General features: G+C 62.6%; 1 protein-coding gene across 11 annotated transcripts in view; it reads right to left on the bottom strand.

The window, feature by feature from the left end:
* Positions 1-4410: 4410 nt before the first annotated feature.
* The window catches only part of ZNF385A (zinc finger protein 385A), a 74250-nt gene continuing 55782 nt past the window's right edge, over positions 4411-22878 (bottom strand). For 10 of the 11 annotated variants that reach the window (XM_024109869.3, XM_024109868.3, XM_008173277.4 and 7 more), the window contains 6 exons: positions 20759-20869; positions 15391-15556; positions 12400-12720; positions 9962-10140; positions 9277-9372; positions 4411-7594 (listed from right to left, as the gene is read on the bottom strand). In XM_024109869.3, coding sequence (XP_023965637.1) covers positions 7370-7594; positions 9277-9372; positions 9962-10140; positions 12400-12720; positions 15391-15556; positions 20759-20869 — 1098 coding nt within the window. In that variant the 3' untranslated portion in view covers positions 4411-7369. The remainder of the gene's footprint in view (positions 7595-9276; positions 9373-9961; positions 10141-12399; positions 12721-15390; positions 15557-20758; positions 20870-22878) is intronic. The other variant, XM_042842243.2, reaches the window with a different exon arrangement.

The raw sequence follows: 22878 nt of genomic DNA on the forward strand, positions 1-22878 counted from the left end.
GTAGATCGCACTGTCGCCAGGCGAAGACAGGTTTACGTGATTGGGGACTCCTTACTGAGGAGGTTAGACAGGCCTGTGACCAGGGCGGACCTAGAGAACAGAAGGGTGTGCTGTCTACCGGGCACTAAGATACGGGATGTGGACCTGCGGTTGAAAAGGATACTAAAAGGAGCAGGTAAGAACCCCTTGATAATCCTTCACGTAGGAACGAATGACACGGCTAGGTTCTCGTTAGAGAGAATCAAGGGAGATTATGCCAGGCTGGGGAAGACGCTCAAGGAAATCGAGGCTCAGATCATCTTTAGTGGGATTCTGCCTGTTCCTAGAGAAGGGCAGCAAAGGGCTGACAGGATTGTGAGGATAAATAGTTGGCTAAAGGAGTGGTGCTATAAGGAGGGCTTTGGGATGTATGGCCACTGGGAGGCTTTCGGGGACAGACAGCTGTTCTCACGGGATGGACTTCACCTGAGTAGGGAAGGAAATAGACTTCTGGGAGGGAGGCTGGCTCATCTCATCAAAAGAACTTTAAACTAGGAAGTTGGGGGAGACAGTTGGGAGATGTACAGTTAATCTCCACGCCAGATTCCAACATTGAAAAGGAGAGTGATGAGATAAGAACAGATATAGCCAGGGGGATGGGATTGGACATAAGAAGGAGAGGGGGGATGAACAGTAAGGGGTCCGTAACAAATTGCATAACTAATGGGAGACAGGCTAAACGGCATACATTAAGATGTTTATACACCAATGCGAGAAGCCTAGGTAACAAAATGGAGGAATTGGAGCTCCTGGTCCGAGAAATGAAACCAGATATCGTAGGAATAACTGAAACGTGGTGGAACGGTAGTCATGACTGGAGTACAGGTATGGAAGGGTATGTGCTGTTTAGGAACGACCGGAACAAAGGTAAAGGTGGGGGGGTGGCATTGTATGTCAATAATGAGGTAAGCTGTAAAGAAATAATAACTGATGGAATGGATAAGACGGAGTCCGTCTGGGCGATAATCACACTGGGTAAAAGAACTACTAGAGCCTCCCCTGGGATAGTGCTTGGGGTGTGCTCTAGACCGCCGGGATCTAGCCTGGATATGGACAAAGAACTATTTAATGTGTTTAGGGAAGTAAATACTAATAGGAACTGTGTAATTATGGGGGACTTTAACTTCCCAGATATAGATTGGGGAACAAATGCTAGTAGCAATAATAGAGCTCAGATGTTCCTAGATGTGCTTGCTGATCAATTCCTTCATCAAGTGGTAGCTGAACCGACGAGGGGGGGAGGCCATTTTGGATTTGGTTTTGGTGAGTAGTGAGGACCTCGTTGAGGAAATGGTTGTAGGGGACAACCTTGGCTCGAGTGATCATGAGCTAATTCGGTTTAAACTAAATGGAAGGATTAACAGAATTAAATCGAAGACTAGGGTTTACAATATTTAAAAGGCTAATTTTAATAAATTAAGAGGACTGGTAAGGGAAGTGGATTGGGCTAACATATTTATGGATCTAAAGGCAGATGATGCCTGGGATTATTTTAAGTTAAAGTTGCAGGAGCTGTCGGAGGCCTGTATCCCGAGAAAGGGAAAACGGCTAGTAAGCAAGAGATTTAGACCGAGCTGGATGAGCGACCGTCTCAAAGAGGCGATTAAGAAAAAACAGAAAGCGTACAAAGAGTGGAAGAGGGGAGGGATCAGTAAGGAAATTTACCTTATTGAGGTCAGAGCATGTAGAGATGGAGTGAGAAAGGCCAAAAGCCGTGTAGAGTTGGACCTTGCGAGGGGAATTAAAACCAATAGTAAGAGGTTTTATAGCCATATAAATAGGAAGAAAACAAAGAAAGAACAAGTGGGACCGCTGAAGACTATAGCTGGAGTGGAGATTAAGGATAATCTAGGCATGGCACAATATCTAAACAAATATTTTGCATCGGTCTTCAATGAGGCCAATGAAGGGCTTAGGAATATTGGCAGCGTGACAGAGGGGGATACAGGAGGGGGTATTACCGTATCCGAGGTAGAAACCAAACTTGAACACCTTAATGGGACTAAATCGGGCGGACCGGATGATCTTCATCCAAGAATATTGAAGGAACTGGCGCGAGAAATAGCAGGCCCCTTAGCGATAATTTTTAATGAATCTTTAAACTCGGGGGTGGTACCGTTGGACTGGAGAATAGCTAATGTGGTTCCTATTTTCAAGAAAGGGAAAAAAAGTGACCCGGGTAACTACAGGCCTGTCAGTTTAACATCTGTAGTGTGCAAGATCCTGGAGAAAATTTTGAAGGAGAAAGTAGTTAAGGACTTTGAGGTCAATGGCAATTGCGACAAATTACAACATGGTTTTACCAAAGGCAGATCGTGCCAAACCAATCTGATCTCCTTCTTTGAGAAAGTAACAGACTTATTAGATAAGGGAAATGCGGTGGACCTAATATACCTCGATTTCAGTAAAGCGTTTGATACGGTACCGCACGAGCAATTATTGGTTAAATTGGAAAAGATGGGGATCGATATGAAAATCCAGAGGTGGATAAGGAACTGGTTAATGGGGAGACTGCAGCGGGTCGTACTGAAAGGTGAACTGTCAGGTTGGGAGGTCACCAGTGGAGTTCCTCAAGGTTCAGTTTTGGGTCCCATTTTATTTAATCTATTTATTACTGACCTCGGAACCAATTGTAGGAGTGGGCTGATAAAGTTTGTGGATGACACAAAGTTGGGAGGTATTGCCAATACGGAGGAGGATCGGGATATTCTGCAGGGAGACTTGAATGACCTTGTAAATGGGAGTAACAGAAATAGGATGAAATTTAATAGTGAAAAGTGTAAGGTGATGCATTTAGGGATGACTAACAAGAATTTTAGTTACAAGCTGGGGACGCATCGGTTGGAAGTAACGGAGGAGGAGAAAGACCTCGGAGTCCTGGTAGACCGCAGGATGACTATGAGTCGACAATGTGACGTGGCAGTGAAAAAAGCCAATGCGGTCTTGGGATGCATTAGGCGAGGTATATCTAGTAGGGATAAGGAGGTGCTGCTTCCGTTGTACAAGGCACTGGTGAGACCTCATTTGGAGTACTGTGTGCAGTTCTGGTCTCCCATGTTTAAAAAAGATGAACTCAAACTGGAACGGGTACAGAGAAGGGCCACTAGGATGCTCAGAGGAATGGAAAACCTGTCGTATGAAAGGAGACTCGAGGAGCTCGGGTTGTTTAGCCTGACCAAACGAAGGCTGAGGGGGGATATGATTGCTCTCTTTAAATATATCAGAGGAATAAATACTAGGGAGGGAGAGGAATTATTCCAGCTCAGTACTAATGTGGACACGAGAACGAATGGATATAAACTGGCCGTGGGGAAGTTTAGGCTTGAAATTAGACGAAGGTTTCTAACCGTCAGAGGGGTGAAATATTGGAACAGCCTTCCGAGGGAAACGGTGGGGGCGAAAGACCTGTCTGGCTTTAAGATTAAGCTAGATAAGTTTATGGAGGGAATGGTCTAATGGGATAACATGATTTTAGTCAAATCAACAGCGTGCCATCGCTGGTAAATAGTATCAATGGCCAATGAGGGTCTGGCTGGAGAATCTTGCCTACATGCTCGGGGTTCTACTGATCGCCATATTTGGGGTCGGGAAGGAATTTTCTTCCAGGGTAGATTGGCAGAGGCCCTGGAGGTTTTTCGCCTTCCTCCGCAGCATGGGGCAGGGGTTGCTAGCTGGAGGATTCTCTGCGACTTGAAGTCTCTAAACCACAGGATTTGGGGACTTCAACTGCAGAGTCAAGGGAAAGGGGTTGGGACGGCTTTGTGGCCTGCATCATGCGGGAGGTCAGACTAGATGATCATAATGGTCCCTTCTGACCTTAAAGTCTATGAGTCTATGAGCCAGTGCTGCGGTGCTCCGCCTAACCGCTGCCTTGCTGCAGCCCAGAGGTGGCTGCATTTGAGTGCTGGGAGCCTGCCCCACTCTGAGTGCCATGAGCCCTTTGCTGCCCTGGGGTGCCATCCGGAGGGGGAAAGGGGAGGGACCTGGGAACCTGGCTACACTGAGCCCCATCTGCAAAGGTTTGCGAGCCTCATGCAGGATGCTTCCCCGCAGACACTACTCCACAACAAGCATGTCAGCCAGGCAGGCATTAGCCGGGCAATGAGCTGGCTGGTGGGCATGTGCCCATGCGTGTAGGCACCATTGCCCTCTGCTGGCTGGAATCAGATGTGCTCAATTCTGGGTCATAACCCATGCACTGTCCCCAGCTAGCAGGGATTCTCTTTCACCTCCTGTACTGGGGTTGGGGGTCTCCTGGGTTCTAGCCCTGGGTGGGCGCAGCCTGTGGAGTGCCAGGGTGGAGTGGTGAGGGAGGGCGCTATAGGGCACAGGGGCCGGCGCAGCAACAGACACACACAGCGAACCTGGGCATTGTGGAGTCAAACCTTGAACTTTATTGTTGTCAGGGTGCGGGGGGCTCGAGCGGAAACACGTCAGTGTCACGGCGAGAATCCAGCACAGGACGGATGGGGAGAGACGTTTGGGGTGGAGGCAAAGCCTGGGAGGGCGGTGGGGGGCGTGCAGGATCTCACCCGAGAGCCCCGCGTAGGACAGTGCTTGGCTGAGGTAATGCAGGGAGCGTGTGACCCGGACCCCCCCCCCCAGCGGAGGCCCCCCCCTTGTCTATTGCTTTTGCTTTATCACAGTTTTGCTGGCGGAGTTGGGAATTGCAGGCGCGAGCTGGGGGGGTCTGATGCTGAGCTCTGAGCCGGCAGGGGTATGGGCAGCATGGGGGGTTCAGGAGCCCTGGGCAGGAGCAGGTGTCTAGCCTGGAGCCTAACCCCAGCCCCCAATTGTCCCAGGGCGCTGAGCTCTGAGGCATTCCCCCCCCCTCCCAGACCTTGGGCTGAAGGGGGGAGGGGATGGCAGCATCCAGCCCCATCAAGTGCCTGCCCCACAACTAAGGAGCTAGAGGGGCAGGACCCCTTGTCCCTGACCATGCAGGGGGTGGCCCGAGGGCTAGATCAGCCCCCAGCCAACCCCTTGGAGGTGGAAGCTGGTTCGAGCCCCCACCCCGGGCCTGGGGCAGAAGCGGACGTCCCTGGCCCCACAGTTGAGATCAGCATCCCCTGCTGCCCCCAGGGTCAAGGGAGCCATGGGAGCTGAACCTCTCCAGACAATCAGAGGCTGCATTTGGGCAAGTGGCCAGGCCAGGGGCCTGCTGAGGTGTCATGTGTCATGGGCCCCGCACTGCTGGGGGCGGGGGGCAATTCTCCTCTAGCAGCCAGGTCTTTGGGGACAGTGACTGACACCTGGGGGGGTGGGAGGTGCTGGCCTGTCACACAAGCCCTTTGCTGGGGGACACCCAATCAATGGAGCACCAGGCACCATACAAAAGGGCAGCCATGGGGGCCAGGCCAGCGTTCCCAGGGTTGCCGAGGTAAGGATGGGGGACTGTTTTGGTATTAACCCTCCCCCCCCCAGCCTGGCACTGCCAGCCCCGGGCATTTAACGAGTGTCTGGGATTTAACGGCTGGGGGGGCCTAGTGGGGGAGGGGAGGAGGCTGGTTAATCTCCAGGAAATGACCTGGCCTCTCTGGCTAAGCTGAGGGGCCTGGGGCCAGGCTGCTGGCTCACTGAGCGACTTCGGGTGGCCCCAGAGGGGATGGGGACGTGCTGGGGGGCGGCCGCCATGGCAACAGCATCACAACAGCCCTTCACAAGTATGCGTCTGGGGCAGCAGTTTTCCAGCAGCACTTGGAGCTTCCCTGGGCACCCCCCCACCCCTCCCCTGGGCACTCTAGCCCTTCCCCTCCCATCCCCACACTCTTCCCCAACCCCCCCCCCCATGGGCACCCCACACATCCCTTCCCCTGATGTGCCCCAACCCCTCGATGTGCCCCCATCTCCTCCTGTGGACCCCCTGCACCCCATCCCTTCCCCTGGCCCCCAAGGAGCACCCCCTATTTCCTGCAAACCCTAAGCCCCGCCCCTCCAACCCATGTATTTGAGCTAGGGGCTGGCCAGCTGACCCCCTACACATGGGGGGGGGGGGGGTCCTGGCTGGAACTTGGGGCACCACCTGCTCCCTGGCACAGGGACCCCCACCCCTACTCCCTGTTGGGGTAGCAGGGGCCCCATGGCAGGGCAAAGGGTGATTCAGCTTGTGCCCAATGCCTGGGCTGAACCCCTCAGGCTGTGAGGGGAGAGGGGGGCAGGGCCTAGTGTGGGCTGCAGCCCCAGGAGGGTGACAGCTGGGCACCCACGCGGCCCAGGATGGGTTCCCCTGCCTCACTTGGATCAGACCCCCAGGGTCCTGCCAGGGCTCCGCCCCTGCAGCATCCGAGCAGGTGCCCCACAGGGTGTTGCTTGGGGGGGCCCCCATCCAGCCTTGCCCCACGGGGCGGCCATCCCCAGCCTCCCTCCCGCCAGCTGGGACATCCCCCTCATTCTCAGCACAGCTGATAAAATCACCCAAGCTTGGGGCTTCCCCTCAACCTCCTGGCCGCACGGCAGGGGGCTCAGGCCAGGCCCAGCCAGTGGCTCCCGAGGGACGGGGGGAGGGCGCTACCTCTAGATACAAAGCTCCTGCCCCGAAGGGTAGAGGGGCGGGCGCGGGGGCACAGTGTGAGCCACAGGCTGCTGGCCAGGGGCCGTGGTGGCAGCTGGAGGAAGCACGGGGGAGGGTGGGGGGTGCTATGTACACGGGGCGGCCCAGGCCCCAACGTTATTGCAATGGTGTCCGTTCTCCTGGCGGGCCGGGCGGGCCGTGAGCCCGGGGGGGATGGGCATCCCTGGGCTCCCAGCTTCGCACCTCTCAGTGCAAGTGGACATGGCTTGTGTGGCTGGAGGGCTCCCTGGCCCCGCGTGGATCCTGCTGGGGGGGCTGTAGGGAGCCCCCCAGCTCTGGGAGGGACGGGGGCACCTCCCCGCGGAGAGAGAGATACAAAAGAGATTGCTTGCGATCAGTTCCCTGAGGTACCGGGGGACCCTCCCCCCGATCTGGGGTCGCCCCCCAACCTGACACTCCATGGAGTCTGATGGGGGGGCTTCTCCCTTCCCCAGTCCTTCTCCCAAGATTCAGATCCCCCCCACCCTTGGTACCAGGGAGAAAAGAGCAATGAAGGGGGCTGTGGGGGTCCCCTCGGCCGCTTCCCCGGGGGGCCCAGCACTTGTGCAGAGTTGGCTGGTCCTGGGGGGACGGAGCTGGGGGGCGGACGGGGGATGGGCTTGTCCCTTTTCTTCTGGGGAAAAAGGATCCGAATTCCAGTTAAAAAGCCACAAACGAAAGGCCCCAAGCCCCACCCAGCCCCCGCCAAGCCCCCGGGAGCTCGGGTGGGCGCCGGGCGGGTCCAGCAGAGGTGGGCGTCGAGGGGCACAGCAGCGGGCGTCAGTACGGCGAGAAGAGGATGGGCCCGTGAGCAGTTCTGATGGGCCCCGGGGCTGGACGCAGCAGTGGGTGCGTTAGGGGGGGCCCCTGCAGGAGTGGGGGCGTTGGGCGCAGCGTCAGGGGGGCGGAGGCCGCGGCTGCCATCGCTGCTGCCATGGCCAAGGGGCTGGGCAGGAGTCCGGCCGCCAGCGACTTGGGCAGGTCCTTGGGGAAGGCCAGGGGGCCCTGCAAGAGAGAGAGAGGCGGGCTCAGGGGGTGCCCAGAAAGAGAGAGAGACGGGCATGTGGGGGTGGGGTGCCCTCAGAGAGTGCCAGGCGTGGGGGGAGGGGCGCCCACAGACACAGCACCGGGCTGGGGAGCACCCACAGACAGAGCACTGGGTGCATGGGGTGCCCAACCATGGGGGCTGGCCAGGAAAGACCAAGGTGTGCAGAGGGCACCGGGGGCCAAATTTGTCAGCAGGGCCGGCTTTAAGCCGATTCGGCTGATTCCCTGGAATGGAGCCCCGCGCCTAAGAGGGCCCCGCAATGTCCGGGGGTGCTGGCGGAGCAGAAAAAAAAAAAGCCGCGTCCTGCTTCTCCCCCCTCCCTCCAGCGCTTGTGCCGCCATACAGCTGATCAGCGCAAGCTTGGGAGGGAGGGGTGAGGAGGAGGAATGCGGTGAAGATGCAGGGCGGGGATTTGGGGAGGGATCCAATGGGGCAGTGAGGGGGCGGGGCTGGGGTGGGGCCAGCGTGGGGATTTGGGGAGGGATCCAATGGGGCAGTGAGGGGGCGGGGCTGGGGTGGGGCCAGGGTGGGGATTTGGGGAGGGATCCAATGGGGCAGGGAGGGGGCGGAGTTGGGGCGGGGCCAGGGCGGAGTTGGGGCAGGAGGGGCGCGAGACAATTTGCGTCCGGGCATGGGCCCTGCACCTGCTAAAGCCGGCCCTGTTTGTCAGCTGCCCTCCGGCTGTCTGCCCGCTGCATCCATCCGTCTATGGCAGGGGTTCTCAAATTGGGGGTCGGGACCCCTCAAGGGGTCGCAAGGTGCAAGGTTATTACATGGGGGGTCGCGAGCTGTCAGCCTCCACCCCAAACCCCGCTTGGCCTCCAGCATTTATAATGGTGTTAAATATATAAAAGTGTTTTTAATTTATAAGGTGGGGGTCGCACTCAGAGGCTTGCTATGTGAAAGGGGTCACCAGTACAAAAGTTTGAGAGCCACTGGTCTATGGCACCCATCCATGTCCGTGGCTTCCAGAATACCCGTCTGTCTGTCCGTCCGTCCATCTATCTGTCCATGGAATCTCTCTCTCCAACTACCTCCGCCCTCGCCATGGTGCTCCTGCCCCCTTGGCCCCTGCACTCCTAGGAAGCTCCAGCCCCCCTCCAGTGACCAGTCCCAATTCTCTATGCGGCTGGGCCTAGCAAGGTGAAGGGAGCACCCCTGCCTCTCAGCTCACCCCTCTACTTCCCCCCACCCCCTGCCTCTCAGCTCACCCACCCTACTTCCCCCCACACCACCGCCACTCAGGTCACACCCCCACTCCCCTCTGCCTCTCAGCTCACCCTCACCCCCACCTCTCAGCTCACCCCACCCCACTGCCTCTCAGCTCACCAGGGCTGGCTCCAGGCACCAGCTAAGGAAGCTGGTGCTCAGGGTGGCCAATTGAAAGGGGCGGCATGTCCGTCCGGTATCGGCAGGAATTCGGCAGCGGGTCCCTCATTCCCGAAGGACCCGCCACCGTAGTGCCGCTGAAGAAGCGGCGCGTTTGAGCGGCCGCCGAAGTGCCGCCACTCATCTTTTTTTTTTTTTTTTTTTTGCTGCTTGGAGCAGCAGAAAAGCTGGAGCCGGCCCTGCAGCTCACCCCCACCCGCCCGCCTCTCAGCTCACCCCCCCAGACCCCCTCCCCGGCCTCTCAGCTCACCCCCAGCTCGGCTGAGCTGCGCTGCTTCTTGTGCCGGCTCAGCAGGGGGTTGGGCTTCCCGGCTACCCCATCCCGGTGTCTCCGGCTGGAAATGTGCTGGGGGGGAGAGGAGAGAGTCAGAGCCCTGCCTTGAGCTGCTAGACCAGGGGTCGGCAACCTTTCAGAAGTGGTGGGCCGAGTCTTCATTTATTCTCTCTGATTTAAGGTTTCACATGCCAGTCATACCTTTGAACGTTTTTAGAAGGTCTCTTTCTATCTGTCTATAATATAGAACTAAACTATTGTTGTATGTAAAGTAAATAAGGTTTTTAAAATGTTTAAGAAGCTTCATTTAAAATTAAATTAAAATGCAGAGCCTCCCGGTCTGGTGGCCAGGACCCGGGCAGTGTGAGTGCCACTGAAAATCAGCTCGCGTGCCATAGGTTGCCTACCCCTGTGCTAGACCCTGCTCCCCTCCCAGAGCTGGGCATGGAACCCAGGAGTCCTGACTCCAGCCCGGGTTCAGAGCTGGGACTCAGTGTCTCCCAGCACCCCCAACTGGGATCAGAGCCAGGAGCTGGCTCCTTCCCGACGTGGGAGACTAGCCTACCCCCACCCCACATGCCCAAGGGGCGGGGCTAAGGGGGAGAAGTGATGGCAGGGTGGGGAGGCTGGGAGGACATGGGGGTCCCCAGAAGTGCCCCACCTGTTTGAGCTGGATCTCCGAGTTGACCTTGACATTGCAGATCTCACAGTGGAAGGTGCGCTCCTGAGCATTGGGGTCCTGGCTGCCTGGCTCCCCGCTGGCCGTGGGGCCCAGCCGTGGGTATGCCTTGATGGGTCCCAGCCCGCTGCGCGCCTCCAGGATGGTTTTGTGCTTGGTACCTGGGCGGGGAGGGGGGACAGTGAGGGGGAGCAGTGGTGGGAGCTCCCCTCTCCATAGCCAGCGCTCCCACCCCGCTCCCCACAGCGCCCCCTTGATTAGCCTTCACTTTGGATGGACGGAGTGTGCTGGCTCTTTGCTGGACCAATCAGAGGGCAGAAGCCCCCCCACCTGGCCCCGTGCTCAGCTCGGTCGCAGCCAGTGGCCCAGGCCGGGGCAGATTCCTGGGCCTGGGGCTGCTTGGCACAGCACGGATGCTCCCCGCGGAAAGTCCCACCCAGGAGCCTGGCTGCTGCCCCTCACACGCCCAGCACAGAAAGGGCCACCGGCAGGGGGCAAGTGGGGAATTCCCGGGGCACTCACTGCGGGGCGGGAAGCTGGTCACAAACGTCCCCTGCCCAGCTCACTTGCCCCAATCCGCAGCTCCCCGCACTCTGCTATCCCAGCCCTGACTCCCCACACACACAGTCGTGCCAATGCCCCTCCATCCCGACCCGCAGCCCCCTGCTACCCTAGCCTGGCCTCCCTCACACTGCTCAGTCAATGTCTCCCAATCCCAACCCACAGAGCCCCTTACCCGTGGGTGTGCCCGCAGGGCAGATGGGGGCAGGGTACGGCTTTGGGGGGGTGGCTGGATGAGCTGATGTGGGGGGCTAGCTGCACAACTGGGAGGTGGCTGGAGGAGCCGGGGGGGGTTGGTGGATGAGCTGAGGGAGGGCTAGATGAGCTGAGGGATGGCTGGAGGAGGTGGGGGGGCTGGAGGAGCCGGAGGGATGGCTAGACAAGCGGAGGGTGTGTGGATGAGCTAGGGGGCTGAATGAGCCGGGGGTAGCTGGATGAGTGGAGTGTGGCTGGATGAGCTGGGGGCGGGGCTAGACAAGTCGGGGGGTGGTGGCTGGACGAGCAAGGCAGGGGCTAGATGAGCCGGGGGGTAGCTGGATGAGCAGGGTGTGGCTGGACGAACTGGGGGGGGGGGGTGGACGCACAGGGGGGGTGGCTGGATGAGCTGGGGGGTGACTAGACAAGCGGGGGGGGTGACTAGAGGAGCGAGGGGGGGGTGGATGAGCTGGGGGGCTAGACGACCTGGGGGTGACTAGACAAGCGGGGGGGTGACTAGAGGAGCGAGGGGGGGGTGGATGAGCTGGGGGGCTAGACGACCTGGGGGTGACTAGACAAGCGGGGGGTGGCTAGAGGAGCGAGGGGGGGTGGATGAGCTGGGGGGTAGCTGGATGAGGGGAGTGTGGCTGGATGAGCTGGGGGCGGGGCTAGACGAGCTGGGGGGGGCTGGACGCACGGCGGGAGGGTCTAGACGAGCTGGGGGGGCTGGAAGCACGGCGGGGGGGGGGGGGGGCTGGATGAGCTGGGGAGTGGCAGGAGGAGCCATGGGGGGTGGCTGGATGGCAGCAGGCCTGGGAAGTGCGTTGCAGCCGGGCAGGGTGGAGCCGCCTGGACTCACTGTGGCCCTTGCTCTGTTTTTCCAGGGCTGGGAGCTGCTGCGGGGCAGGAAATGCGGGTCCCCGGGGAGGGGCGCCGGGAGCTCAGGCCAGGGCCCGGGCCCGTCTCTGGCAGGCTCCGGAGGCCCAGCCCCGGCTGCTTCTGGAAATTTAGAGGCTCCCTGGCCTGAGCCCCAGCAGCTGGGCATGCTGGGAAATTCCAAACTGGTAAAGAAGGGCTGAGGTTGCAGGACTCAGGGAGAATGCTCGGGGGTTGGGACTGAGGGGCACTGGCAGAGCGGGGGGGGGGAGGGGGGAAGAGAGCCCAGGGCTGGGCTAGCAGGGGGCTGCAGGTCAGGATTGAGGGGCACCCGCAGCACTTGGGGTTGGGGGGAGCCCAGGGCTGGGCTAACAGGATTGGAGGCATTGCCAGAGCTGTGTAGGGAGCCACATAATTTCATAGAGTTCTGCCCTAGGGCATGTGCCCCGGTGCTGCCCCTGCCTGGCCGCCTGCTGGCCCAGTGCTGCCCTGCCCACCCTGCTGACATCCCTGATTGTGGAACCTTGGAGCTGTTTCGAAAAGGACCTGAACTTTCCCACGCGGCACCGTGTGGGGGCCCAGCCCCGGGGCAAGGACACGATTATTTTAGTCTCTAGAAATAAGGCAGCATTGTTGGGCCTGGGAGGACCCGGCAGAGCAGTGCCCGCGGGCACTAGCCGGCCCAGGAGGAGGCGCCACATGGCCCTTGCTGGCACAGCCCATGGTGGAGCCCCTGTTCCACAGCAGGGCTGCCCGTCCCCCGGCCTGCCCGTCCCCCATCCCCGTACCTTTGTTGTGGGCCTCCAGCTGCGACAGGGAGTTCACGGCCACCTTGCAGAGGGCGCAGTACAGCAGCTTCTTGGCCTTCTCCTCGTCTGACTTGGAGGCCGCCCCTGGCCCCGCACTGCCATTGCTGCTGGGCACAGAGGTGCCAGCGGGCGCTGATGCCACGTCCCCCATGGCCAGCGTGCCTCTGGGCTCCTGGCTCGCTTCGGCAAAGGAGGCCTGGTAGGGTGGCACGGCTGGGACCGGAGATGCCAGGTAGGGTGGCTTGAAGGGTGAGGCGGGTGCCGAGGGCACTGTCACTCCCAGCCCATTCTGCTGCTCGGCTGCAGGAGAGGAGAGAAGGTTCAGAGCTGGGGTGGGGTGCCTGGACGAGGGGTGAGGACCCTGGGTTCCCCAGGCACAGGACAGGCTCAGTAGCCCTGGGGCAGGGAGAGGACTGACTGCAACCTCTGCCCTCTGCGTCCCGCCAATCCCTGAAGACCCCACAGGCCCTCCCGCCCCCTAGGTGCTGCAGAGCCAGCTAGCAGGGGGAGGCTGCCCCCCACGGTGCCCATGGAGGGCGCGATCCCGGCCCTGTGCATGCTCTGCTGCTGCAGTGCTGGTGAGTCAGTGGCGCCATTAGCACTTGCTGCTCACCCCCCGGGGCAGCGTGGGGAGGAGCAGAGGCTGGCAGGAGACGGGCTGGTGGGTCTGGCAAAGGGGCACCGGGGCTGGGATTCAGGGGCCTCGGTACAGCTTGTGTGGTGGAGCCCCAGGCTGGGGGCTGTGGGTTGGGCCTGAGGGACATCACCCCCTCTATCCAAACCAGCTCAGCTGGGCCACCAGGTCATGCCAGTTGAGCCGGGGGCACAGGCCGAACTTCCGTGAACCCCATGGAGGAGCAGCTCCCACGGGACCCGACAGGAGCCCAGGGCCCTTCCCCGCTGACTGCCCACGAGGGACCAGCTGGGGTTGGATGCGGGACAGGTTCTGGGGCGCCAGGCTGCACAGCGCCCCCTAGTGCCACTCTGGGCTCAACCCTGCCTGAGGGGAGAGCACCCCCTACTGAGCCCTCCCTGCTCCCTGCAACCCCTGTAGTGTTTTGGGGTGGGCTCCCGTGCCAGCCCTGCCCCTGCTGAGCCCAGCCGGCTGTCTGCCCCACACCGCAGGGGGAGGGATCTATCACTTAGCACGGTTGGGCAATGCCAACGATCGGCTCCGAGAACGAACCTGCCCAGCCCGTGGCAGAGCCCACGGCTCCTCCAGATGGGCTCTCCTGGCTCAGGGGGCCCAGGCTGCCACATACACACAGCCCCTTCCCCCACCTAACCTCCCCCCACCCCACCCCGCGCTGGCCCAGCCTCCTTTCCCCCAGCCCAACCTCCTTTCCCCCAGCCCAGCCTCCATTCCCACCCACCACCCCATACACAGCCCCCCCACACACCTAGCCCCCCTGCACTGGCCCAGCCTCCTTTCCCCCAGCCCAGCCTCCTTCCCCCCCCCCCCCCGCCCCCGAGCACAAGGCCCAGAGTGCGAGGGCTGCTCTATAATTCATGGGGCCCTATTAAACATCCCCCCCGCCCCAGTTCCACTCGTGAGGAAAGTTTCCAGACCAGGGGCACGCAGGGCAGCGCGGCTCCGGTAACCGCGCTGATCGGGTTCCCAGCTCACACGGCGCGGGGGGGAGGCTTGGAGCCAGCTGGAGGCACCCATGGGCCGGCTGGGGTCCCACAGCTGGGCACTAGCAGCAGGGTCGGCCCCCCTCCCCACAGCCTCCCTGTGCATGGACCTAGGCCAGGATGGAGCTGGGGCTGGGCCCCGTCTGGGCTCCCATGCCGGGTTGTTGTGGGGTGGGCAGAGGTTTGGGGGGAGATCAGCTAACACTGGGGCGCTGCCGGGAGGGAGGAGAGTGACTCTGCAGAGGGCGCCCTCCCCTCCATCCAGGATAGCTCCAAACCAGGACAGGCATGAGAGCACCTGCCCCCCAGCCCCCTGCCATCCAACCCTGGCCTTCCTGCCCCCATCTCTGCCAGTGCCCCCCAGCCCCTGCCATCCCAGCCCTGGCCTTCCTGCCCCCAGCTCTGCCAGTGCCCCCCAGCCCCCTGCCATCCCAGCAATGCCAGTGCTCCCCAGCCCCCTGCCATCCCAGCCCCGGGCTTCCTCCCCCCAGCTCTGCCAGTGCCCGCCAAACCTGATGCCCACGCCCCTCCGTTGCAGCCTAGTTTGCTGTTGGCTCTAAGGATGGGAAGGCGGGGGGGGGGGAACAGGATCTCGATCCAGTCTATCCTTTCCCCGCCGCCCCCACATACACGGCGCCAGCTGCAGGTGCAAGCCGTGACCTCGGCCTTGGCAGTGTGTGGGGATGGGCAGGAGTGTGTGTGTGGCGGGACACGAGTTCTTTATCCGGCAGCACCGCAGCACCAGACTCTGCAGAGCAACCCGGCTTCCGGGCGCCACACGGCTCCATTACCCGCCTGTTGCAACTGCAATCAATTTTTAATTCGATGCTATTTAATTAACCGCCTGGCTCAGCTGACGAGCCAGCTCGGGTTCCCGCTGCAGAGAGAGCTGCCCCAGAGCTGGAGTTGGAGTATGGGCCAGGGCTGCCCTGTGTGGGTTTGGGGATGGGATGGAATTGCCCCCCGGTCCCAGGGCAGCATCCTGGGTGCCACTGAGCAGCTGACATCCCACCCCAGAAGCAGCCGCAATTCAGCCCGTCACTGCAGGCTGGCAGCTGCCACTCAGGGCACTCCTGGGACTGCCCCCTGCCCTATGCCGAGAACGGGTCCTCCCTCCGGCACTACTGCTGCCTGGGGCAGGATCCCCCAGCCTCCAACCCTAGGGGTGCCCCAGTACCCCCTCAGGTGCCAGCACCAGACCAAGGGGGTGGGGAAGGTGCTAAGGGGGGGTTAGCGCTGTGTATGATCAGAACTCCCATCCCCCCACCGGCTGGGGGGACATGGGTGCCAAGGGCCCCGGGGAAAGGGGGAAGGGCCCATGGGGGCGGGGAGCACCTGGCTTGTCCGAGTCGCTCTCGCTGACGCTGGACATGGGGCTGCCCACGGGCCCCGGCTTGTCACCCTCGCGGGGCCCCGACTCCTTCTGCCGCGTCTTGGCCGCCTCCATGCCCTTGACGCGCCGGGCGTGTCGGTTCCCCTTGTAGTGCGCCTCGGCCTGGCTCTGCGGGGAGAGGGGGGGGGGTCAGGGCGCCCTGGAAAAACCTGACAGAACGGCCCCCACCCTGCCCCCATCCTCCCCTGCCTTGTCCCCCAAGCCTCCCTGCCTCTAACCTCCCCAAGCCCCCAGCGCAGCCCCCCACATCAACCCCCGAACCTCCCCCCACAGTGTGGCCCGCACCACACCATGGCCCTGACCCTCCCCCCACAGTGCGGGCCCCCCCCACACCATGGCCCTGACCCTCCCCCCACAGTGCGCCTCCCCCACATCAACCCCGACCTGACACTTCCCCCACAGTGCGGCTCCCCCCACAGGGGGTTGGGGAGGCAGTAAGGGGGCCCTTGGGTCAGGGCTTGGCAATGGGGGCAGGAACACATGGCTCTGCCCCACCTAGGCCTGAGTGTGTGTGACCCAGACACGCCTGCTGGCTCCGCCAGCCTGGCAGTGTGTGTGTGTGTGGGGGGGGGGGGGGGCAGGGACCACTGTCAGAGCCCAGCCCCCCAGGGGGACACAGATGGGGCAGTGCTTCCAGAGTCACAGGCCAGAGGGGAGCATTGGGAGCAGCCCCCCCAACCCCCTTGGAAAAGGGCCTCTAATTGGATTCTCTAATCCACACAACACAGCCCCCCACTACCCCAGCCCTGGGCTCCCCCCACCAGCTCTATGGTGCCCCTCAATCCTGACCCGCAGCCCCCCCTCCACTACCCCAGCTCAGGGTCCCTCCCCAGTAACTGCAAGTGAAGCCGGCTGTGGGGGAGGGGTACACCAGTCCATCTCCCAGTAATTGCTGGCAAGACCGTGCCATGAAGGATCCGGGCTGGGAGCTCTGACAGCCTGGGGCGGGGGAGGATCCCGCACATCTGGGGGCCTGGAGCACTCAGCAACTGGGCCAGAGGGGAGAGCCGCGGGATCTAGTATTTAGAAAGGGCTGGGAGCCAGGACTCCTGGGTTCCATGCCCTGCTCTGGGAAGGTGAGGGGCCCACTGGTTAGAGTGGGGGGGGTGGGAGCCAGGAGAGGGAATGACTGGGGTGCTGCTAACTCCCTGGGGTGGATGTGCTGCCTCCACAGCACCCCCACATGGCAGGGCTCTTGCTGCAGCTACGCCCAATCTGGATTCTCTTCTGCTCCTAACGAGTCTCGTTCTGGGGCCATTGCTCTGCTCCCAGGGCGCCCCGGGAGATCTCCTGAACCCCACCCTGCCCGGCTGGAGAGACACGGTCCTCCCCAGCCACACTGGCTACCAGAGCCGGCAGAGGCCACCTAGGGGCAGAGATGGGGCTGTGCTGGGCATGGGGCAGAGAGCTGGGGGTGTGTGGCTCCTGGGAGGGTACCATGGGCGGGAGTGTTGGGCTGTACGTCACCCAGAGGGGGCACTGGGGGGGTGTGCACTGGGCTGTACACCGCCTGGAGTGGGTGCGGCGGGGGGGGAGCACCAGGCTGTGGGGAGCATCAGGCTGTACGCTGCCCAGAGGGGGTGCTGGGAGGGGGTGCACTGGGATGTACATTGCCTGGAGGGGGCGCTGGGGGGGAGTGCTGGACTGTACGCCACCCGGAGTGGGTGCGGGGCGGGGGGGGGAGCACCAGGCTGTGCATTGCCCGGGGGGGCACTGGGTGTGGGGAGCGTCAGGCTGTACGCTGCCCAGAGGGGGTGCTGGGGGGGAGCACTGGGCTGTGCATTGCCTGGAGTGGGTGCCTGGTGGGAAGCGCCAGGCTGTAGCCGCCCAGAGAGGGTGCTGGGGGGGGGGGGAGAGCTGGGCTGTACATTGCCCGGAGGGAGTGTTGGGGGAGAGCACTGGGCTGTACACTGCCCGCGGGGGGTGAGGGGGGGGGGCTGGTGGGAAGCGCTGGGCTGTAGCCGCCCGGAGGGGGTGCTGAGGGGGAGCACCGGGCTGTAGCCACCCAGAGGGGGTGCTGGGGGGAACACCCGGTTGTAGCCGCCCCAGGCGGGGCTGCTGCTGGCCGCACTCAGCCTTGTTTGTTTATCCCAGCTGGGGTCACAGCTTGAGAGGTGGCTGCAGCCATGGCTGGGAAACAACAACAAACCACAGCCCAGCTAATCCCCAGCCACGAGCCAACAGCCCCCGGCCCCAGCCCGCCCCCAGCACTGCGAGTCTACAGCCCCGGCTGCTGCTGGGAGAGGGACGAGCCCTGGGGGTCCACCAGTGCCCCTCAATCCCAACCCGCAGCCCCTGCTATCCCAGCCCTGCCCCCCCCCAGCTCTGCCGGTGCCCCTCAATCCCGACCCGCAGCCCCTGCTATCCCAGCCCTGAGCTCCCCCCAGCTCTGCCAGTGCCCTGGTGCTGCTGGCAGGCTGTGGGGCTGGCTGTGGGGTGTTGGTGCCCATGGGGAGATGCCACCCATTTTCGGGACGGGTTTCTGCCATTAGCGAGGGTTTAAATATCCAGTGACTTGTGCCAAAGGACAGCTGTAGCAGCACCCGCCCCCATCCCCAGCACCTTTCGCTCTGGCAGATACCCGCTGGCCCCACGCTGCGCCAATGGGCTCCAAGTGCATCCTGGGGGGAGCAGATCCCCCTCCCACACTCCTCTGGAACGGCCGGCCAGCCAGGGGTTGGGAGCAGATCCTGGCCTGGTTGCGGGAGCCGATAGGAATAACAGCTGCACTGACGCAGGACAATGCTGCGGGGGTGGGGAGAGGGGGAATCTCTCCTACCGGCTGGCCGGGGCAATGCAGGTAAGCGGTGCCCAGCCTGCAGGGGGCACTGCTAGCCCCTGGTACCCTCTCCCTGTGCTCTGCCCGAGGGGCCCAGCCTCGGACCGGTTTCACCCTAGCTGGGCCCCACCACCAACCCGCTCCAGCCCAGCTCGAACCAGAGAGCAGCAAATAACCCCACCCCCGAGACCCAGGCCCCAGGGCCTGACACAGCGGGGAGCGGAGCCGGGGCAGGAGTAGGCAACAGAACAGAGCCCAGGGGTGCTCGGAGGGGTGGGGGGCTCAGCAAGGTGCGCTCTCCCCTCCTGGTCAGTGCTGACCCTGGTGCTGGGGGCGTTGTGCCGAAGGGTGGGGAGCCTGACTGCTCCCTGCATGCACACCCCCCACACACTGCCTGCCGGACAGAACTTTCTGCACGTTCCCACAATGCTCCTGGGCAGGGCAGGGGGCTCAGGGCAGGGGGTTGGGGTGCAGGAGGGGTGCAGGGTGTGGCAGGCGGCTCAGGGCAGGGGGTTGGAGTGCAGGAGGGGTGCAGAGTGCGGCAGGGGGTTGGGGTGGAGGACGGGGTGTGGGGTGCGGCAGGGGGCTCAGGGCAGGGGGTTGGGGTGCAGGAGAGGGTGCGGGTTGCGGCTGGGGGCTCGGGGCAGGAGGTTGGGGTGCAGGAGGGGTGTGGGGTGCGGCAGGGAGCTCAGGGCAGGGTGTTGGGGTGCAGGAGGGGTGTGGCAAGGGGTTGGGGTGTAGGAGGGCTGTGGGGTGCGGGCTCCAGCGCAGTGCCGCTTAACTGGAGCGGCTCTGGGGTGGCAGCGGGGCTAAGGCAGGCTCCCTGCCTGCCCTGGCCCCGTGCCGCTCCTGGAAGCAGCTGGCCCCACGTCCCTGCGGCCCCTGGGGGAGGGGGAGGGAAGAGGGCTCCGCATGCTGCCCTCGCCTGTGGGTACCTCCCCCGAAGCTCCCATTGGCCGCGGTTCCCCGTTCCCAGGGGCCGCAGGGACGTGGTGTCGGCCACTTCCAGGAGCGGTGCAGGGCCCACGGCGGCACGGGGGTGGCAATCCCACGGGCCGGATCCAAAGCCCTGACGGCCTGGATCTGGCCCTCAGGCTGTAGTTTGCCCACCCTGATTTAAAGTGAGCCCCAGGGGGAGGGTCAGTGTCAGACAGGGGCCAGGCTGTGGGGGGAGAGGAAAAGGTGTGACCCCAACCCACCCACCAGGGAACACACAGGATAGACAGACGAGCTCTCAGCAGCTCCCATGTCCACTGGTGATCGAGGAGCCAGCCGGGTCTGTACAGCCACTGCTGCCTGGGGAAGTCGTCCCCTCCCTGGCCTGCTGCAGCTTGGCCTGGCCCGCCCCTCCTGTGGGGCCCAGACCAGCTCTGCCATCCCCCACCTCGGGTCACGTCCCTGGGGTCCAAGCAGAGCTAAGCCCCCATCGGCCCTGTGACCAAGTGGGAAGTTTGGGTAATATTTTTAAGAAGCCGAGCTGTGCCTCAGTTTCCTCTGTGTGCAGCACTGCTCCCTGGTGGGGGGGAGGCCTGTGTGCTCTTGGGGCAGGCTAAGACGCAGGTGGGTATCGCCGAGCTGTCTGGGCCTTGATCCCCACCTCAGGGCAAACCCAGTCGCCACAACATGGCCACCTAGCAACCAAGGCCCCAGAGAGATACGGACCCCGCCTCTGTGCAGGACTGAGCCCCTCCCGCTTGGGAGCCCAGGCTAGGGCTAAGCACTGGCTGCTGGAGGAGCAGGGGGGTTCAGGGGAAGCCCACTGAGGCATAGGCACCAACTTCTGGCGTTAGTGAGTGCTTGTGCCTCCCTGGCCCTGACTCCACCCCTGCCCCATCCCCATTCTAACCCCTTCCCCAAAGTCCCTGCCCCAACTCCACCTCCTCCCTGCCCCTATTGGACTCCTTCCCCAAATCCCGACCCTGGCCCCGCCTCTTCCCTGCCTCCTCCCCTGAGCATGCCGCATTCCCGCTCCTCCCTGCTCCTTCCCACAACTTCTTACGCTGTGAAACAGCAGTTTCGCGGCATGGCAAGCCTGGGAGGAGAAGCGGGGACACGCTCAGGGTAGGAGGAGGAGGTGAGCTGAGGGGCGGGGCCGGGAGCTTGGCTGCCGGTGGTGCAGAGCACCCACCAATTTTTCTCCGTGGGTGCTCCAGCCCCAGAGCACCCACGGAGTCGGCGCCTATGCATTGAAGGCCAGGCTGAGCGACAGAGGGGCTCGGGCTGCCCAGGATGGACTCTGCTAGCCAAGGACCCCGGTCCAGCGAGCCAAGAACTCTGCCTGTGTGGCTGCGCCAGCTGAGCATCCCTGTGGTGCTGGCCCACAGGGTGAAGGCCCTGAGGACCGCAGCGAGCTGCGTGGCTTGCCCTGGGGGAAGAGTGACACCCTAGGGGTCTGGGTCATGGAGGGGGCCTCCCAGAGACTGGTCCAAAGCTGGGGCCCTTCTGGGTCCCGCTGCCTGGCGGGGGGGCCGGCAATACCAGCTCACAATGCGGGGGGCCTTTGCCAGGAGCCAGTGCAGTGGGGGACTCACCTCCGAGTTGAAGCGGATCTGGCAGACGTTGCAGGAGATGACGGGGCGCCGGGCCTTGCTGAGGGGCGCCCCGAAGGTGTGGTTAATCACCGCCTTCTGCACTGGATCCATCTGTGCGGAGAGTAATGCCATGAGGAGCCATGGGGAGCTGGGTACCACAGAGCCCCAGGCACAACCTTGCGGGGGCTCTGCCTGCCCCACCCTGGGGGCGTCTCCTCCTGCAGGGTCTGGGGGAACTGCTCCCGGGAAGGCTGGACTAAACCCCCATGGGTGAGTCTCTCTCTCCAATGAGCAACATCCCCAACTGGGGCCCAGGTTGGCATTTCCAATGCCATGTTGTGGCCTGGGCTGGACAGCCTCCGGTTGCTGCTGACCATTCATAGGGGAGCTCCACCCCCAGCTCACCCTGGCCCCACCCCCCAGCTCTGCCAGTGTCCATGGGGCAGGGTGGTAGTGGAGCAGGGGGTGCAGCCAGCAGGCCAATGCACCGAGGGAATGGGCCAAGGGGCACTCCTCCAGTCCCTCCCACCACAGGAGCTCCAGGGGTCGCCCTGTTAGCTGGCAGCAGCAGTAGGCTGTTACCCGCCTAAACATTAGCAAACATGGTACTCAGGCAGCAGGGTCCATTCATCATCTGCAGACAGACGGCTCCCTCCCCCGCTCCCGCTGGGCTCTGTCCTCCCTGCAGAGCCCAGGACACCCCCTGGAAAGCAAAAGGGAGGAGTCAAGCTCTGATGGGGAGTGTGACCCCAGGGAGGGGAGGAGAGGGCTTGGCCCTGGCTTTGCCATGCTATCCCTGACTCCGCCCACTACACCCCACAGCCCCCAAAGCCAGGCTGAGAACCCAGCCCCCCAAGCCCTGACTCCACCCACTATACCCTCCAGCTCCACCCACTACACCTCAAAGCCCCCAAAGCGAGGCTGAGAACCCAGCCCCCCAGTCCCCGCTCTGCCCATTACACCTCACAGCCCCCAAAGCTGGGCTGAGAACCCAGCCCCCCAAGCCCCGACTCCGCCCACTACGCCCCCCCGACTCCACCCACTACTCCTCACAGCCCCCAAAGCAAGGCTGAAAACCCAGCCCCCCAGTTCCTGCTCTGCTGACTACACCCCACAGCCCCCCAAAACCAGCATTCCTGTCTCTCCAGCCTGTCTCCCCAGGGCTCAGTGATGGCCATGCTGACTGCTGTCCCGTTCCTTCCTGGCAATGCTGGCACACCAGCCAGTGAATCCGCCATGACCAGCGCATGGCACAACGCCAGGGTGTTGGCTGTCATGTGGACGCTCTCCCCAAATAAACGAATGACGGGGAGGCGGATTAGCTGGCACGATGGGTCCCAAGCGTGAATCGAGCTGGGATCTGGGGCCACAGGACACGCAGAGTCTCTGTAATGGGCCAGCCCAGCCCCCTGGATCCAAACAGCCCCACTGTGATCCAGCTCCAACCAGCACCTTGGGCCCCTCCCTCGCTCCTGGGGGAGCTGGCAGCTCCCCCTCCCCCCAACCACAGCCCCCCCAGCTGCTCCCCCGATACACATGATAGCAGCTTCCCCTCCCCCCAGCCACTGCCCCCCTGCCCCCGAAACACACTGGCAGCTGCCCCTCCCCCAGCCATGGTCCCCCTGCCCTCCCCCAATACACACACTGATAGCTTCCCCTCCCCCAGTTATGGCTCTCCTGCCTCCGATACAAACACTGGGGCTCCCCCTTCCCCCCAGATACACACACTGGCACCTTGCCCTCCTCAGCACCCCCAGCCTGGCACCCTGCAGAGTGGTCCAGCTCTGCCCCTGCTGATCTCCGGTGCCACCAGCCCTGCCACCTGCGCTTCCCCCAGCCCCACCATTTTCCATTTGCTGCAGTAACTGGCTCAGATTAAAATTCCAGCTGCAAACACATCCTATGCTCGCAGGGAGCGGGAGCGGGCAGCAGCCACGGGTGCTGGGAACGGGGAGGTGCCAGAACCGGGGGATCAGCTGCGGAGATCCAGGCCCCAGCAGGGACCATGCTATCTCACCCCCACCCCAGGGCCAGCCTGCAGGTCCTGATGCTGAAGTCCGGGAAGGGAGCTCGGCTCAGTCCCCTCTGGGAAGCAGGGTCGCCGGGCAGGGAACATGCAG

This window comes from Chrysemys picta, chromosome 22 (assembly GCF_011386835.1).
Source record: "Chrysemys picta bellii isolate R12L10 chromosome 22, ASM1138683v2, whole genome shotgun sequence".
Classification (NCBI taxonomy): Eukaryota; Metazoa; Chordata; order Testudines; family Emydidae; genus Chrysemys; species Chrysemys picta.